The 19,562-nt window shown below is 37.9% G+C and overlaps 1 protein-coding gene across 6 annotated transcripts in view; it reads right to left on the bottom strand.

Moving 5' to 3' along the window:
* Positions 1-4,158: 4,158 nt before the first annotated feature.
* Positions 4,159-19,562, bottom strand: part of GABPB1 (GA binding protein transcription factor subunit beta 1) — a 77,465-nt gene continuing 62,061 nt past the window's right edge. For 3 of the 6 annotated variants that reach the window (XM_025390014.1, XM_025390011.1, XM_025390009.1), the window contains 3 exons: positions 16,413-16,598; positions 13,007-13,122; positions 4,159-5,755 (listed from right to left, as the gene is read on the bottom strand). In XM_025390014.1, the coding sequence (XP_025245799.1) occupies positions 5,603-5,755; positions 13,007-13,122; positions 16,413-16,598 (455 nt within the window). In that variant the 3' untranslated portion in view covers positions 4,159-5,602. Of the gene's footprint in view, positions 5,756-12,417; positions 13,123-16,412; positions 16,599-19,562 lie in introns of those variants that run through there. The other 3 variants (XM_025390010.1, XM_025390013.1, XM_025390012.1) reach the window with 3 other exon arrangements.

Here is a 19,562-nt window from a genome sequence, read left to right on the forward strand (position 1 = left end):
TTATGTAAGTCAAAATGAATGACTTAGATACTCAAGTATAAACATGAATATCTAATATATCATTTACCTGAAAAAATCAATACGCAGAATGCTACTTATATAGTACAATAGCCTTAATAAAGTTTAAGAACCACACAAAACATATATTTCTGCAATACGGTCTATAATAAAAGCATAATGTAAAAATGTAGATAGAAACATCTCACACCCAGGATAGTGGTTGATATTGGTTACCTTTTAGGAGAGAGGAAGGGAATGGGTTATGGGGAGAAAACAAAATAACTACATCTATAACATTCTGTTTCTCAAAAGAACTAAAGCAAGGAAGGCCACTTAAGATGTATTAAATTTGGGTGGTAGGTACATGGATATTTTATTATTCTCTGTGATCTTTCATGAAAACTTCAAAACATAGTAAATGAATGCAATTTAAACAATTCTTAAGAGTCATGATGATGATGGTAAGTCTAGAATAATGAAAAATAGTAATGCAAAAACAAATGCTCTACTGTTAACTGGCACACAAAAATATATGGGAAAGCTGCTTATAGAAAAACCAAGAAGACATTTAAATAATCCACACAATTCAAAATTATAATCCATGTAATCCATCAGCAGTAAGATTGGAATTGTATTCGATAATATTACGTATTTACAGATGTGGAAAACATTACATGTCAACCATGCACAGGAGATCAAAACTATCCAAATTAAAAGCTGAGGAAGCTAGGGTCGGGCACGGTGGCTCATGCCTGAAATCCCAGCACTTTGTGAGGCCGAAGTAGGCAGATCACTTGAGGTCAGGTGTTTGAGACCAGCCTGCCAACATGATGAACCCCAGCTCTACTAAAAATATAAAAATTAGCCGAGTGTGGTGGCGTGTGCCTGTAGTCCCAGCTACTCAGGATGCTGAGGCACAAGAATCACTTGAACTCGGGAGGTGGAGGTTGCAGTGAGCTGAGACTGCCCCACTGCACTCCAGCCTGGGGGACAGAGCGAGGCTCCGTCTCAAAAAACAAACAAACAAACAAACAAAACTGAGGAAGCAATTAATAAAGCAGAATGAACAGAATCTCAGAAACCAGGTCAAAATTTTTCCGAAAAGCAACTGGTGCTTTTGAGGGGGTAGTTACAATATTTATCTGAAAATAAAGAGCCCCTAGAAATTGTATCCAAATTATGTTCAAAATTTGACTATCATTGAAGTGAAAAAAGTTAAAAGAGCTCTGTGTATCAAGAAGATCAAGACTGTGTATCTGTGTATCTATAGATTTGGAAAATAGTTTTAATAAGTCACAAAAATATTGATATCAAAATTTTGGTTTGGAACCAGAAGCATATTTCCAATGATGATAGTATGTTTTCCATCGTAGGTTACACAAAATAATCTGAGAATGAATATGGAGAGCTTACGTCAAACTGAGTCCATGTGCATCCGGTTTTCTCAACTAACAGAGGAAGCAAATAGCAGACATCATTCAAAACTACAACAGACTAGTTATCTATAATGAAATCCAAGCACGGTAAATATTATTTGATGAAATAACGAATCTATTAGTTAGTCCATTCCTAAGTTGACCTGACATAATGGAGGAGTTATTTATTCAATAGAAACCAGGTGAATGGAAAATATTTTTTTCTATTTGCTATATAAGCCTGAGTGCTAATGCCTTGGGAACCCATCCATATGGACATTAAGGTTCCTTTGTTTGTGATTTTACCTGAAAAGGCTTTTCTTCTTGCTCTATTTTATTCTGAGTCAGCTCTCAAGGTCTTTCAGGTATTAAAGCACAAAGAAACTTTATAGATTTTATCATGAAAAAACTGTTATACAGTAGTATGGAAAAAATCAGTAACATCAGAATAAGGTACTCATAAACATTTCTATCAACTCATCAATTCCTGCTATGAGCAAGGATTTCTTCTAATTTTCAATAACATCATAAACGATCACGTTGAAGACATATATACTGGTAGAGATTTTCATCAGTCACATTTTGGACAAATATATTTGTAAGCAGATCTTTTTATTACAAACAAGTACAGATGCTCTCTGGCTTGCAATGGGGTTATGTCCTGATAAACTCATCCTGTCAAAAATATCATAAATGTAAAATGCAATTAATACCCCGATAAACCCATTGTAAAGTCAAACAATCACAAATCAAACCATCATAACTTGGAGACCATCTGTATAGTTTTCATTACATGAGATTTCTCATTTATCCCCTTTTCTCTTTAATTTTCTTCCCAACACTCCACCACCATAGAGAAATAGAGCAGTCCAGTGGCAGAGTAAAAGAACTATTCTGCCATTCATATCACAAAAGACTGATGTTAAGAAAATAATTCCTAAAAGCCAATGAAAGCAAATGACATCACAAGTCCTTTTGTGAAGCAATTTAGATATAAATAAAATAAATAACAATAAATAAAAATTAGTTGAGAAGCACAGTCCCTACAGATACTACTCAGATGAGGCTTTCTGAAAGCATCACAGATTCAACCTAGAATTTATAATTCTAGAGGTCCAGAGACTATACAGAGGGAAGTGTTAAATCTGAATCAAGTAATTGGGCAGTCAAGATGCCTAATGAACTCGGCGTCTAGATAATACGTAACAAGAACGATTCTAGGTGCATAGGAAAGAAAATAATTCATTACACCGTAACACTAAATGGCTTGATTGTCTTGCAGAACCCTGGTTGAGAAAGGTTGCTCTAGAAGTGTTTGTTCATATATATGTCGAAACAATTAATCAGTGATGTGGCAACCAGATGACTGCTAACTACAAATCCATCATTTGGATATGTAGTGGAAACAACTGCGTGGATTTCTGAAAACTTTTATTTCACAGACTTTTATTTTTGTCAGTTCTTTAAATCCTCTGCTCAGAGCACCATTGAGAATGACTAGAATGCAAAGCTTTTACAGCCCACCTGAAAACAGTATGAAATAAGTGAAGGGAAAAAGAAACCGATTTTAAGTTTTAATTACAAATTCTTGTCTAAGTATTGATTTTACAGAACAGTAAATGAGATGTAAATGATTGAGAAATTGTAAGTTATATAACAATGACTCTGAAAAAGGTGAGCTTCCGCCATAGATACCTGAGTGCCTGATGCCACCACAGACTTACTCCTTTTAAGCACCAATTATTTTCTCCCATCTATGCCAGCTGTTGTTATTAGGAATCAAAATTATTTCTTGCACCAGGTAAAGTCTCAAGCAGGAGAGGAGATTGGAAGTCAAAGACAACATTAAGTTAGCTTTCACAAACTTGTTCCCAACATTGTCTTGAGGCTTTTCAGGGGCCGCCTGGTCTGAAAGCAAAACTCTACAGTGGTTGCACTCTGGGGTGAAGACATTGGCCCGTCTCTGCTCCTGCACCACGTCAGGGTACCTGGCTGCTGTACCAGCACCCTGCCTCACCTGACAAATTAATGTGCCAAATTAATGCTCTCTGTAACCAGAAACAGACATTCTCTATTGACTTTTCAGGACTGCAGAAAAAGTCACTTCATGTTACCGGAAATATGGCCTGGCATTTATTTATATTTATTTATTTATTTATTTATATTTTTTTGAGACGGAGTCTCGCTCTGTCACCCAGGCTGGAGTGCAGTAGTGCGATCTCGGCTCACTGCAAGCTCCGCCTCCCGGGTTCAAGCAATTCTCCTGCCTCAGCCTCCTGAGCAGCTGGGATTACAGGCGCCCGCCACCATGCCTGGCTAATTTTTTGTATTTTTACTAGAGACGGGGTTTCACCCTGTTAGCCAGGCTGGTCTCGAACTCCTGACCTTGTGATCTGCCTGTCCCGGCTTCCCAAAGTGCTGGGATTACAGGCGTGACCCACTGTGCCCCGCCCCTGGCATTTTTAAAAACTAGTTTTTGGATCACTTAAAATATGGCAAATTTAGTGGAAAATTGAAAAAGATCTTTTTCCTCTTCCTTACAGAGTTCTTCAATTTGCCCTAAACCCTTTTTAAGCGCTTCCAGTAGTAACCATCAGGCGGGCAGACCACAGATCCCTTTATTACATTAACAAATAAACTGGTAATTCCAGTGAGAGAGTTAACAAATTCTCAAGAGCTACCTCAGGAATTTTAACGTCACACTGTGGAGAGTATAAAATATTCTCATATGGTAGCTCAAATATGCAGTAGGATAACATTTTTAATGTGTTAATAAGATGTGATAAAAACATAAGTCTACAATGAACATATGTGAAAAAGATATTTAATTGCAAAATAGAAAAGTAGGCCAGAGTACAGTTTTAAGGGTAATTGCTTTTTTATACAGTATAGATAACCTAGAGGGATGTTAGGGCTAAACAGTTCATAAAGCAATAAAACATTGAAAAATAAAGCAAGAAAAAGGGGTTTGAAGTAATGTTTTACCAAAAAAAAAAAAGAAAAAGTGAACAGTCTGCCAGTGTTTAATGTCCATACATTGTGGAATTCAACAATACTGTGATGAGGGCAAGTCACAGCACAGACACTGAGCTTTCAAAGGGAAAAGTAGAAGTTACATTAGACATGTCTATTGCATCACTGTAGTACAAAAAGTTCCTGTTCTACATACAAAAGCAATTTTTTTCCATAAGAATAATTTCCTGGGGAGAAATAAGTCCATAAAATATTTCAGAAACCCATATACATTGAGTTTTCCAAAAACATTATCTTAAAATCCAGTGCCTTAAAGTGCTTTCATGTGGAAATCATGATGGAAGGCACAGAATACAGTTTCACGTCCCCACTATTAAATTTTCGAAAAAGCACAGATTTTGCAGAATTGGCAAATTCAAGTTATCTTGTAGGTTGCTCCTTCCGAGAACATTGTCATTCCAATAAAACCAGCTGCTAGCTTACTTAGTTTCATGACCTATAGAGTAAAGGGGTTTTGTTTTTTTTTTTTCCTGGTCACTTTCATCATTTCTGTGGGAGAAATACCTATGTAAGTGATGCATTTTGAAATTATAAAACATGCAGAATATGTACAAACAGAAATTTTAAAAAATATTTGCTTCATATACATGTAAATCTACTTGGGTATAGCTGAAATTGAACAAATATAAAAATTTTGCTTTCTAAAAAATGTTTTCAGAGAATCTGACACAACTTAAAGCTGTACAAAGATTTCCTGGGAGAAATCTTCTCTCTGTATAGAGGTTTATACCTATAGGAGTAATTCCAGCATCAGTCCACCATAATTATTACACAACATTTGCTCTAACCAGCAACGATCACCCTTAAAACTGTTCTGTTTCTGAGAAATTAAGGTTTGTACTAAAATCAAAAAGAATTCACAAAAACAGTGGCTTATTGTGGTTTTGGATCTCTTCAACAATCTTTATCAACTCATTTGGAACTGTAAAAAAAAAAACAAAAACTATTTACAGAATTCAGTTTTAAATACATTTCACAACTTCTAAAGTAAAGTTTTATGTTACAAGAATTCAGAGCTCATGGCTTAAGTCCAATTATCAATCTGTAGTCTCTTCTATCATTCTGTATTCCCATGGCTGTACCTTTGTTGTGTACAGTTCAAGACTGTATTCTTTCTTGACCAAAAGTAAAATCAAACTACATGTTCGTTTCAATTAAACAGCTTCTTTATTAGTCTGAAGACGAGTCATAGCTTCCAACTTCTGTCTGTAGGCCTCTGCTTCCTGTTCTTTCTTTAGGAGCTGCTGTCGATATTTTTGTGCTTCTCGATTTGCTTCATCCAGCTGTTTCTGAAGAGCTTCTCTCTCCTAATTAAAAGAATAGGTTTTTTTTAATTTTGGCAAAAATACATTTTTAATACATATAGGCATGCATCCTTCAAATTTAAAAAAAAAAAAAAAACTGTAGTAGCTAAAAGTAGCCACCTACTGAAATTTCCTAGACATCTTGCCTTTTCAATCAATTCACTAATATTTAAGTCCCTAATTTTGTGCTCCACATTATGAGATATGGATCAGTTTCCGACCGCAAGGAAATTATTTTCCTATTTAGAAATAAGACTAACAGAAAGACTCCAAACTGGGCACCTGTACTTTTATACGTACTACAAAAACTAACAAAGAGTTTTTAAGAGGGAAATACACAACCACACCTCTTTATATTTCCATTTGTTGTGCTCTTACCTAAAGGTAATAATTATAAAACAATTTTACTGAGCACCCACTATATGAGTAAACAGGGTGATTTCCAACAATAAGCTTCTGAGACAGATATTATGCACAAGTTACAGATGAGAAAAATGATGCTCAGGGATGATGTAGCTCTCCTAAGGTCACATACTAAGGAGTTAGATTTATAGGGTTCTAACATTACTGCTTTTAAAACTATTTTTCATTTACAATAGCAAGCATGATAATTCACCTTTAAAATGAAGAGTGCTGATCAAGATCAGTATTTCCTAAATTATACTGTTTCATAAACCAATAAAATACGAAATTATCAATGATTAAATTATATAGGTATAAAATGTATGTATTAAACTCCTCAGTAAACTGAGAGCTGAAACACAAATCCAATCCAATGAAAACGGTATTCTTTCTCCTCTTCCTCCTCACTCTGCCCCTATTCAGTTATTGCAGGAAAAACAAGGAGAAACATTTCAACGAACCCATTCCCACACCTCTAAGCAAGCACAAGGACAAAAGCTCAGCCTCCACAGACCAAAGCCCAAGGTTAGTTAGGAATGAAGCAACCTCATCACAGATGCCCAGGACCTCTGAGTGGGGTGAAGGCCAGGGTTCGGACTGTCACAAGAATGATGGGTCCGCAGTGGACAAGATAATTGGTCAGAGGGAACTAAAGGTAAGTGGTTGGCCGACTGCTGGAGAGGCACAGTATGAGGTTCTCTTTCTCTATATCCTATTCTGTGTATCCTCTGCCTCCTTGACTCTTGTCCATTGCCAACACCAAAGGATTCCTCACCTTCACTATTCGCACGGTTGGTCCACAAGCAGGAGCACGTATAATCCCCCTGCCTTTCTGTGATTCCACTTCCTTCCCCACAATGGGAATGAAGCGAGATCCAACATTTCTTTTTCTCATGGGCCCACCAGATGTGGGAGTGATTCATTTGGAATCCAGTTACACAAAATGTACAAGTAGAAGAAAGGAATGCCCCTTACCCCCAGTTTAAGCAATGCCCAGGCCCTATCCCGCTGCCTCCCAACACTTCTTCTCCCCTCCTCTTATCCTAACTCCAGCCAAGATAGGAACAAGTCAGAAAAGACACCCTGGGATGAGTCCAAGGTAAGCAATCAATGCCAGTACCCTGGCTATGGACTGCAGGACTTTAAGGACACCAATGGAAGGGGTGAGGGGTGGAAGGTTGGATGTTACTTCCCAGGAGCTAGACCACAGCTCTGGCAGGAGTGTCCACAGCCATGCATGTGTTTTAAAATGTTACGTGTGGCCGGGCACAGTGACTCACACCTGTAAAGCCAGCATGTTGAGAGGCCAAGGCAGGTGGACCACTTAAGCCCAGGAGTTCGAGACAAGCCTGGGCAACATGGCAAAACCCCTACAAAAAAATACAAAATTTAGCCAGGCATGGTGGCATGCACCTATCATCCCAGCTGCTTGGGAAGCTGAGGCAGGAGAATCACTTGAGCCCAGGAGGTTGAGGTTGCAGTGAGCAACTCCACTGCACTCTGGCCTGGGTGACAGAGCAAGACCTTGTCTCAAAAAACAAGCAAAAAGAAAAAAACAAACACAAACTTACATGTATGTGAAAAATAAGACCAATCCTTTGGTAGCCAAAGTTTCGAACATGCGTAAAAATTTACCTTGATTTAGCAGGAAATATTGGAAGAGGTTAACTCTAAAGCATCTTCTAGTATTACCTATTTATTAACATTTAGAGTCAGGAAAGGATTCACAATTATTGCAGAAGATGAAAGCAAACCGAATGAGGTAGTCTAACAGTGAAAAGAGCCTAACCCTATTTTCCATATTGCATATTTTAACTTCAAGAAGTACAATTTATCTTGATAAAAATGAAAAGATAGCTCCCTTCTGCCTACTAGGTGAAATAAAAAACTCATTTTCACAGCATTTTTTGGCTAATTCTATAAAACCTAGAAGACAAAGATCATTAGCACTGCATGCTGAATACATTTAATCTTTAAGATTGAAAGTATAATTAACACTATACTTTTTTTTTTTTTTTTTTGAGACGGAGTCTCGCTCAGGCTGGAGTACAGTGGTATGATCTCGGCTCACTGCAACCTCCACCTCCCGGGTTCACACCATTCTCCTGCCTCAACCTCCCGAGTAGCTGGGACTACAGGCACCCGCCATCACGCCCGGCTAATTTTTTGTATTTTTAGTAGAGACGGGGTTTCACCATGTTAGCCAGGATGGTCTCGATCTCCTGACCTCGTGATCTGCCTGCCTTGGCCTTCCAAAGTACTGGGATTACAGGCATGAGCCACTGCGCCTGGCCTAAATGTTTTTTAAAAGAGATAAACTGGGCAGGATATGTGAGCTGTTTGCTTGTGTGTAAACGTCAATTTTCTAACTGCCCTGGGCCAAACATGACAACTATGATTTTGTTTTAATAAAGTTTTATTGAAATATATCCACACCCACGCATTTTCAAATTGTCTATGGCTGCTTTCACTACAATGGCAGAACTGAGTAGTTGACAAAGAGACTGTAGGGTCCACAGAGCTGAAAATATTTGGTACCTGGCCATTTATGAAAAAACTTTGCCTTCTTCAGCCTTAGAAAAAAGAGATATGGACTGGGTGCTGGGCATGCAGTGGCTCATGCCTGAAATCCTAGTACTTTGGAAGGCCAAGGCAGGAGGATTGCTTGAGCCTAGGAGTAAGAGACTAGCCTGGGCAACAGGGCAAAGCCTCGTCTTGAACTCCTGACCTCAAGAGATCCTCGCACTTCAGTCTCCCAAAGTGCTGGGATTACAGGCATGAACCACTATGCCTGGCCGCAAAACCTTATCTCTACAAAAAAATACAAAAATTGGCCAGGCATGGTGGTGTATGCCTGTAGTCCCAGCTACTCAAGAGGCTGTGAGGTGGGAGGATTGCTTGAGCCCAGGGAGGTCAAGGCTGCAGTGAGCTGTAAATGCACCACTGCACTCCAGCCTAGGCAACACAGTGAGACCCTGTCTCAAAAAATAAATAAAAACATACATAAAAACATTAATTTTTAAAAAGAGAGAGAAATGACCTGGATATGGTGACTTATGCCAGTAATCTCAGTAATCTCAGTTCTTCAGGAGGCTGAGGTGGGAGGATCACTTGAGGCCAGGAGTCCAAGACCAGCCTGGGCAACATAGCAAGACACCCTCTCTACAAAAAGAAAAAAAAGCCTAGCCAGGTATAGTGGTCCCAGCTACTTGGGAGGCTGAGGTGGGAAGCTTGCTTGAGCCCCGGAGTTTGAGGTTGCAGTGAGCCATGACTGCACCACTGCACTTCTGCCTGGGTGACAAAGCGAGACCCTGCCTTAAAAAAGAAAAAAGAAAAAAAAAAAAAAAAAAAACAGAGAGAGATGTGACTATAAACATTTTTAAATTGTGGCAGATCAGGAAAGATAGCCATTAAAAAAAAAAACACAGATTGAAAAACTTTGCATCAAATAAAACATTTTATAAAGTTTACAGAAATCAGTTTTTTAGAGAGCACTAAGGATCTCAAATCTACTACCAGTTAAAGGACACAAATATTTCATTAAAAATAAAATTTACAGACATGAGCAGTGACTCGCGCCTATAATCCCAGCACTTTGGGAGGCTGAAGCGGGCATATCGCCTGAGGTCAGGAGTTCAAGATCAGTCTGGCCAACACAGTGAAACCCCATCTCTACCAAAAATACAAAAATTAGCCGGGCATGGTGGTATGCACCTGTAATCCCAGCTACTTAGGAGACTGAGGCAGGAGAATCGCTTGAACCTGGGAGGCGGAGGTTGCAGTGAGCCGAGATCGCAGCACTGCACTCCAGCCTGGGCAACAGAGTGAGACTCTATCTAAAAAAATTAAATAAAATAAAATTTACTAATAAACATATTTATCTTTAACCTCCATGGGAAAGAAAATGTAAAAGTATTTCCTGAAGTCACACAATAAAGTAATAGACAAAATCTGTTACTCCTAATACACTAAATATATTTCTTACACATGTACAAAGATTAATTTCAATTCAGAATAGTCTAACGTTTATTTTTGGAAATCTGTAAATAACACTCTTCCGGAAAATATATTCAATGCAGTAATAAATGGAAGATAAAATTATATACATTATTGCAATTTGGTGTCTTATTCACACCTTTCTCTCCAAAAAACAAACCTATTTTATTTCCTATATTGCTATATGCAGATGTAAAGCCCACAAAATGTACAATACACTTTCTACAGTTTAAAGTAATTTTTCCAGAGACTCTTGGAAAACCTCTCCATTGTTAGTTGGGAAACTGTAAACATAAATTCTTAGCACCTTATTGTATTATCATCTTTTCTTTTGTCTCACTCTGTCATCCAGGCTGGAGTGCAATGGCGTAATCTTGGCTCACTGCAACCTCCATCTCCCAGGTTCAAGCGACTGTCTCGCCTCAGCCTCCCGAGTAGCTGGGACTACAGGCGTGTGTCACCACACCCGGGTAATTTTTGTATTTTTTAGTAGAGGTGGGGTTTTGCCATGTTGGCCAGGCTGGTCTCGAACTCCTGACCTCAGGTGATCCACCCACCTTGGCCTCCCAAAGTGCTGGGATTACAAGCATGAGCCACTGCCCCTGGCCAATTCTTAGCACCTTCTTTATGGAGAGTCACTCTGGGCATTGCAGTCACAGATACATGGAGAAAACCCAAACATTAGATTTTGTATAGAGTTAATTTTTAAATTTCTTTAAGTTTCTCAATCTCAGCATCATTGATATTTTTGGGCCACACAATTCTTTATTGCGGGAGGCTATCTTGTGCATTGTAGGATGTCTACCCAGCCTCTATCCATTACATGTCAGTGGAATGCCACTAGTCATGACAACCAAATATGTCTTCTGACGCTGCTTTAGAGAAACTTTTTCAGTTAATGGCCAAGCTGTCCCTCAGGAGTATAGAAGTCTCCCCGCAAGATAACCCCATTGGCCACCTAAGAAAATAAATTCAAAATAACAACTTCACGTATTATAAGGAAATGATTACCTGGTTTGGTGAAAACATTGGAGGTCATCTCTTCATTCTATATCTCCAGCCTACCACTACCTGTATACTCACTGTATGCTTCCAGGTTTCTCTGAAATAGCCCTAAGAGGTCAGGCAAGCTTGGCTTGAACATTTCCAGTGATGGAGAACAAGATTTCCATTACCAGAAAGCTCTCTTTACTAAAATCAAAACAAAGCAAGCAAACGAAAACCACTGTTCTTCACACCAAGCTGAAACCGAATCTCCCTAAAGCTCCATCTCCTGGGCCCTAGTTATTTTATACACCTCTCAATTCATACTTCCCTGTTATTTGCAGTTATTTTCCCTGGTCTCTCAAAGACTGTAAGAAAGAAATCAGGCTAAACTTTGAGGGAAACAGCAATGCTCCCTGGTCATTAGGTAAATAAAGGTACAGGTTGCACATTCATTGTTTAAAAACATAATCTGTTGAATTAAATAAGCTTACATTTAATAAAAAATTCAAGTAATTTTAAAATAATACTTTATTAAAGAGTTAAAGCGAAGTACATTTTTTTACCTTATGTGTCTGAAAAAGATCATCTGACATATCAGAAAAACAACAAAAAGTATTAAATAATAAGTATACTGATACCGTTCAATGGAAAAATTGTTAGTTTGTGAATAAAAACTTCAACATCCTACACATCACTTTAAATCCTGAAGAAATAAAACAACCCAACATCAATATTTAAAGTCATAATTTTACCAAATACTCTGGTTAAACCATTAATCAGATTCTTTTAAACTCAATAATATATTTGTGGTGTGGCCAAAGATGTACCAGTCTTATATTTACATGAATTTAGAAAGGGTATTTTCTCATTGTCTTTAGTTTGACTTATGTTACCTTTTAGTGGCTTATTTTAAAAATCTCCTTTCTATAACAAGAACCTTTACAAAAAATTACTAAATATTCACCAAATTTACTACAAACACATATCAGATATAAATATTGTATGACTATGCTGACTTTTTCAATTCTCATAAAAACCCAAAAATGGAGACATTATTATTCTAAATTCCAGTTTGGAACACAATAAAACTGCAACTCAGAAAGATAAGATTCCTTGCCTCAATGCTAACAGAACAAGAGGTGGGATTCAAACTCAGCTCATCTGATTTCAAGTTCAGTGGTTGCAGTTGTTCTTTCAAAGTTATTCAAGAATAACTTTGTTTTCATTTGATATAATTTATTATCAAGTTCATGGAGCAAAATTTTATTTACAGTCAGTCAAGAAAAAAACCTGTGAAGCAACTATGGTTTGGTTACACCTACAAACTGGTTTACACTTACAAATTACTCTGGGGGAGGGGAAAAAAAGTTGAATCCTATGAACAGCTAGTCTAAATTCATTTACTTTCCTTGAAAGAAGCAATTATCTACTGCTTTTAAAAAATAACCCATTTGACAAACATCGACCTTCTTTAAGAGGACCCCCTAGCCCAATTAGGTATTTTAGCTTCAGTTTTGAATGAAAAAAAAAAATTTAGCCAATATATACTGGTATTTTCCTTAGTGACTTGTAAGAATGGTGTGTGTAAGTTTAAAATATAAAGGATGAAGTGCAAGAACCAAAGACATTCCAGTGTTGTCAAGATGACAGACTATTATAAAACAAATTCTTCACTCACTCATTCATTCATTCAATATTTATTTATTGAGGGCTTGCTATATGTATAAGGCAAAAATAAACAAAATGAAAATACTACGCACTTTCATTCTGTATCAAAACAATACTGTCAGTAATAAATATAAAAGACCAAAAAAATTGAATTTATTTTGGATGACTGCGGCAAAGCACACCGGGTAAAAGACTCCTTACTTCTATTTCTGCAGATTCCACCCGGTTTTCAATTATTTCGATACATTGTCTCTTAGCTGGTGGTTCTTCACTTATAACAGTTTCTTCAGCAATGTCTGTTGCTGGTACTGTTAATACTAAAATGAAAAAAAATTTATGTATTACTTCATTTTCAGAGAGATTTATTAGAAATAAAACTAGTCTTGACACTGTTGATGCTACTCATCTAAAATAAGTACATTCCAAAACAGTAATTCCAAATCATCGATCTGCTTTTTATGAGACTATCCATATATGTCTTTTTTATTACCTTCTTGCTTTTTTACTGTACTTACATATATTTTTAAATTATATAGATAATATATTCATTCATGACTCAAACATCAAAATATTTAACAAGCATATTTTGAGAGGCTTCATGCCCACCCCGATAACAGATAATCATTTTATTAATTTATTATGTATTATCCTTATATTAATTTGTTTAAAAATTAATATACATTCTCATTTTCCTTTCTTATGTAAAAGGTAGCATATATACAACAGATACATTGTTCTGCATCTGCTTTTTTCACTCCAGATACTTATAGTATCTTACATCATTACATAGAGAGCTTCTGTTTATTTAGCTTCTTAATATCCACTAAGTGGATATTCCATTATGAGCACCGAGAGTTCATAAACATTGCTTGTTTTTGTATTGGACTGTTGGGCTTTTTCTCAGTTTTTAGTAGCTCTTTATATAAATGTAATTATATACAGAGGTTGTCCTTGCTTTGCACAGCAGTACAGGAACATAAAAACGACTGTGCAAGCTGAAATCATGTGAAGCCATCCTAATAATCACAATGGGGAAAATTACAATTGTTCCATAGCCTTTAAAATTTTTTGCCAAAACATGAAAAACCCTCTTAGTGACAGCTATAAATGTAAATAAAAATTTAAAAATAGTAACACTAATATTTATCTAGTACAATGTAATTTAAAACATTAGAGATATTGAGAATTCGAGTTTTCTTTTTTATTCATGACATTTATAAATTAACTTGGAAAAAAATGAGAATTTATATCTATTAGACTGTACAGTCTATATAATTCACATGTTAACTATATATTTTTTATTCAGGAAGGCTTTAAAAGTTTATTTTTTTAAAATATTCAGTAGAACTCTCTCATTGCTATTCTTTTCCAGAGTTTTCCTTATTCTTCTTCCCTCTGCCCCATCAACATAAACTTTAGAATCAATTTGGCTAATTACAGAAAAAAACGTGATCTTTGTTATGGGCTGAGTGGTACTCCCACTCCCCAAATTCACATGTTGAAGTCCTAACCCCCAGTACCTCAGAGTGTGACTCTATTTGGAGACAGGGTCCTTAAACAGATAATTAAGGTAAAATGAGATGGGCCCTAATCCAGTACTACTGGTGTCCTTACAGGAAGAGGAGATTAGGACACAGATAACACAAACAAACTGAGGTAGACCATGTGAGGACAGGCCAGAAGATGGCCATCTGCAAATCAAGGAGAGCAGCCTCAGAAGAAACCAAACCTGCCCCAAGACCTTGACCTGGCACTTCTAGCCTTCAGAGCTGTGAGAAATCATTAGTCTGCATAATGATACAGGTTTTGGAAACAATGTTACGTCTGCTTGATACAAATATTTTTAAAGCTTTCTTCTTTTCTAAAAATTAGAATTAGTTCTTTAACGCTCTGTGAAAGCATCTGACCCTAATCCAATTTCAGACCAGCTATCAGCAGAAGATTTCAGCAGAGTGGGACAGAATGGCCTCCCAGGCTTCACAGGCCAAGTGTTCCCTCTTCTACTGTCACAGCAACAAACTCCTTTCTCCAAATCTGGTCTCTGTTCAGTGTCATGCCTCCTCTGCCACTCAAAACCAAACCTGGTTTAGGTGAAGTTCTACCTCTAGCCCTGCCCTTCACTGGCCATGAAAGGCACACGCTCTACAATCCTACTCATTTTTTCTTCTTCTTTATTTTCTTGGAGACAGGGTCTCGCTCTGTCATCCACACTGGAGTGCAATGGTGCAATCATAGTTCACTGCAGCCTCAAACTCCTGGGCCCAAGCTATCCTCCTGCCTCGGCCTTCCAAGTAGCTGGGACTACAGGTTCACACTACCATACCTGGCTAATTTCGTTGTTTCTACTTTTGTAGAGACAAGTATCATTGTGTTGCTAAGGCTGGTCTTGAACTCCTGGCCCCAAGCAATCCTCCGACCTTAGCATTCCAAAGTGCTGGGATTATGGGCTTAAGCCACCATACCAGCCCTAGTCATTTTCTCCAAGATTATGTGTGGACACTATTTTTAGGGGGAGACAAGGTACAGGGCAATGCTTAGTTAGATACTTTCTGCAGCTTCTCTCTCTGCCTCAGTATTCATGCCCTATTCTATCTTAGTCCTGCATTCAGCACTTCCTACTGAGTCTGGGGCCCTATACTTCTGAGAAAGCATGTTTATCTTTATTGCTGAGCTTAACCCCTTTTCTTTCCTTGATGCACCAGTGTGGATTTCCATGAGAGTCCTCTTGCCCTCTGGCTGTAATGGCTTCAGATGCTTTTGGCAGCACTTAAAAATGTGGAATTCTGAGGTTTTCTCAGCCTTTTAGTTTTACTGAAAATGTAGTTGAGGCTTTTGTTTCATCTTGTTAGCCTTTGTGGTTTCCAAAAGGAGAAAAATGTTAGAATTCACAATAAAGCTGCTAAAATTTGCTACCATATTCCTACTACAAGTCCTAAGTCCACCTTTTTTTTTTTCTTTTTCTTTTTCTGAGAAAGAGTTTCTCTCTGTTCCCCAGGCTGGAATGCAGTGGCACGATAATGGCTCACTGCAGCTTCAACCTCCTGGGCTCTAGCAATTCTGCCACTTCGAGCTCCCAAGTAGCTGGGACTATCAGTAAATGTCACCATGCCTAGCTAATTTTTTATAATTTTTTTAGACATGGGGTCTCACCACGTTGCCCAGGCTCCAACTTCTTTTTAAGTAGCTTTTTCTTATGTGATATTTTTAAAAGCTCACATGGTATTCCAATTGCATTAAATGATCTAGGAAACTATTGTCCAATGCTGATTTGAATTATTTATTTCAGGTATTATTTGTGGTGACATTTAAGCTCATTTTTCAACCAGAATACTTTAGGGCCAATTTCTCTTTCCACCTAGTATATACTCAGAGAAAGCAAGCTAATTTTAATTTTAATTAGCCTAAGCAAATAAAATTAGGTAATTAGGTGTCCTGCAAAGGGTTATACAAATATAACTCAAGGCAAAAATAAATTCTTTGGAACACATATCATAATTTCCTGAGAATTAAAAATAAACACAATCTCTTTGGACTGCAGAGAAGACTTAAAGAAAATAAAAATAAAATAAAAACAAACACAAACTTTATAAAAATGTCTACTACTAACCTTGTTGTCCATCTGGCATGGTCACAATGATGGGTTGACCGATTCCACTGGTTGGAATAGAGTGCAAATTTCCAAGCTGAATTCCATCTGTAACTATTGTGATGACTTGCTGACCCCCTGAACTAACTACTTGCTGAATGGCACCATCCACAGATTCTGCAGTAACTACTTCCTCCGTGGCCACTACTGGAAAAAAAAAATGAAAACTCAGCAAACATATGTAACAGTATGAATAGAAACCTATTATTGCTTTGTCTGCTACTTTTGCTTTCTCTGCTTCTTTCTTTTCTTTTTTTAAATAGAGACAGGGTCTCACTCTGATGCCCAGGCTGGAGCGTAGTAGTGCAATCATGGCTCACGGCATCCTTAACTCCTGCACTCAAGTGATCCTCTTGACAGCCTCCCAAGTAGATGAGACTGCAGGTACGTACCACCATCCCTGACTAGTTTTATTTTTGTAGGGATGAGGTGTTGCTATGTTGGCCAGGCTGGTCTCAAACTCATGGCCTCAAGCAAGCCTCCTGCCTTGACCTCCCAAAGTGCTGAGAATTACAAACATGAGCCACCACACCTGGTCCCCTGCTTCTTTCTTACCCAGGAAAATTTGTACATGGTTTTAAAACTCAGTCTCCAGTGGTGTTGGAAATATCTATGCAACCAGTTGATTACAAGTCTCTCGTAATTTACAATACATAAGTTTCAACTATCTTCACATGTGAGTGGTTAAACAATTTCTCTTCATTTGGTTGTATGAGGTATAAAATTTAGAAGATCTAATATCATGACGAAGGTTGTATCTGTTTCATAAAACCTCACAATTCAGTCGGGTGCTGGTGGCTCAGGCCTGTAATCCCAGCACTTTGAGAGGCCGAGGCGGGAGGATCACTTGAGGTCAGGAGTTTGAGACTAGCCTGGCCAACATGGCAAAATCCCGTCTCTACTAAAAATACAAAATTAGCAGGGACTGGTGGTGAATGCCTATAATCCCAGCTACTCAGGAGGTTGAGGCAGGAGAATTGTCTGAACCCGGGAGGCAGAGGTTGCAGTGAGAAAAGATCATGCCACTGCCCTCTAGAATAGGCAACAGAACAAGACCCTGTCTCAAAACAAAACAAAAAAAAATCCACAATTCATAAGATGAATTTGAATATGATTATACTCCATTTACATTTATATATGAGTTGACATACAGAATAAAGAGTATTCTCTTTTTGGATTAAGTGAGCAAGGATTTGCCTTGATAATAAGTGGTATACAGATGTGGTACTATGTGATAGTAAATAGTATAATATATTAACATTTCCACAAATAAAATCCCCAAATATGCTCTTAATAATTTATGAGAGCCTTAGAGAGGATTCTGGCAGCAAAAGCAGCACCTGTGTCCCTGTCTGGGTAGAGAAATTGCAAGTTAATACTGCCAAAATCCTTTCTCACAGGCAATCCTACACCCACTACTGAACCCAAAAGACATATAGAAGAACATACATGGTAGCTTTATGCATACTAGTAAAAAACTACAAACAACCCAGATATTCTTTGATAATAAATAAACAATGGTAGACTCAAACACAGCAATTTGACTGTATGCAAAACATAGGTGAAACTGACAAAAAAACAAAACTAAGTGATGTAAACCAGACACAAAAGAATATGTACTGTCTACCTTCCATTTATGAACTGAGCAATGTTTATACAATGTTTACAATTATCCTCTGTGAGCTCTTTGTGATAATTCCTCAAACTGCACACTTATAATCTATAAGCATTTCTGTATATTAAACTGCACTTCAATAAAAAAGCATCAAAAGGAATGATAGTAATGGATTACTATCCATTGAATTTTTTTTTTTTTTTGAGACAGAGTCTCACTCTGTCACTAGGCTAGAGTGCAGTGGCGCGATCTTGGCTTACTGCAACCCCCGCCTCCCAGGTTCAAGCAATTCTTCTGCCTCAGCCTCCCGAGTAACTGGAACTACAGGTGCATGCCGCCACACCCAGTTAATTTTTTTTTTTTTTTTTTTTTTTGTATTTTTAGTAGAGACGGGGTTTCACCACATTGGCAAGGCTGGTCTCGAACTCCTGACCTCGTGATCCGCCTGCCTTGGCCTCCCAAAGTGCTAGGATTACAGGTGTGAGCCACCACACCCAGCCTGAATTTTAAAAAATCTTTCTATCTGATTCATGCCTATAATACCAGCACTCCAGGAGGCCGAGGCAGTATGATCACTTGAGCCCAGGAGTTCAAGACCAGCCTGAGTAACAGTGAAATCCTGTCTACAAAAAATTTAAAAATTAGCCAGGTTTGTTGGTTTACACCTGTAGTCACAGCTATTTGGGAGGCTGGGGTGGGAGGATCCCTTGAGCCTGGGAGGTTGAGGTTGCAGTGAGCAGTGATCACAACACTGCACTCCAGCCTGGGTGACACAGTGAGACTCTATCTCAAAAAAAATAAAAAATCTATCACAATACCTCATAAAAAGGAGAGAAAGGAGGAAATGGGAAAGGTCCTCCTGATAGAAAGACATCTAATTAACATTGAAAAAAGACAAGTTAAGATAAATCATTGTAACTCCTAACGTAATAATTGCTTCAAGCGAGGATCAGTAGTGGGTGCTAAAAGCACTGGTAAAATCTTGTGGGGAAACAGGATACTCAAATGTTCTCAAAGTATCCCACCAAAGATTACTATTAGTTGCAAAGGGGAAAATCTACCTGAAAAGAGCCGGCAGTCACAATTCCACCAAGTGGTTCTTATCAGGATGGGCTGATATTATGTGCCTCCTTACGTGATGCACTGGGAGGTTACAAAATTCACTGGTGCTCTTCCTGGAAATGTCTGAACTAAATCTGACTATAAATGACATTTGGAGGACAACTTGAAAATGGACCATATATCAGATAATTTTTGTGATTAATGTTGATGTTTTTAGAAAATAAAATGGAGCCGTGGATACGTAGAAGGCTATTCTTACTCCTGAGATATACATGCCAAAGTAAAGGTGAAGTATATCATGATGTCTCCAGCCTCCTTTCATATAACTTGGCAAAATAAAGGTGTGTGCGTGTGTGTGTGTGTGTGTACAAGCACGCATGTGTCAGAGAACATACGGGCATGCCAAGATGTTAATAGTTGGTGAATACAGGTCA

The sequence above is a fragment of the Theropithecus gelada genome, chromosome 7a (assembly GCF_003255815.1).
Source record: "Theropithecus gelada isolate Dixy chromosome 7a, Tgel_1.0, whole genome shotgun sequence".
Taxonomy (NCBI): domain Eukaryota; kingdom Metazoa; phylum Chordata; class Mammalia; order Primates; family Cercopithecidae; genus Theropithecus; species Theropithecus gelada.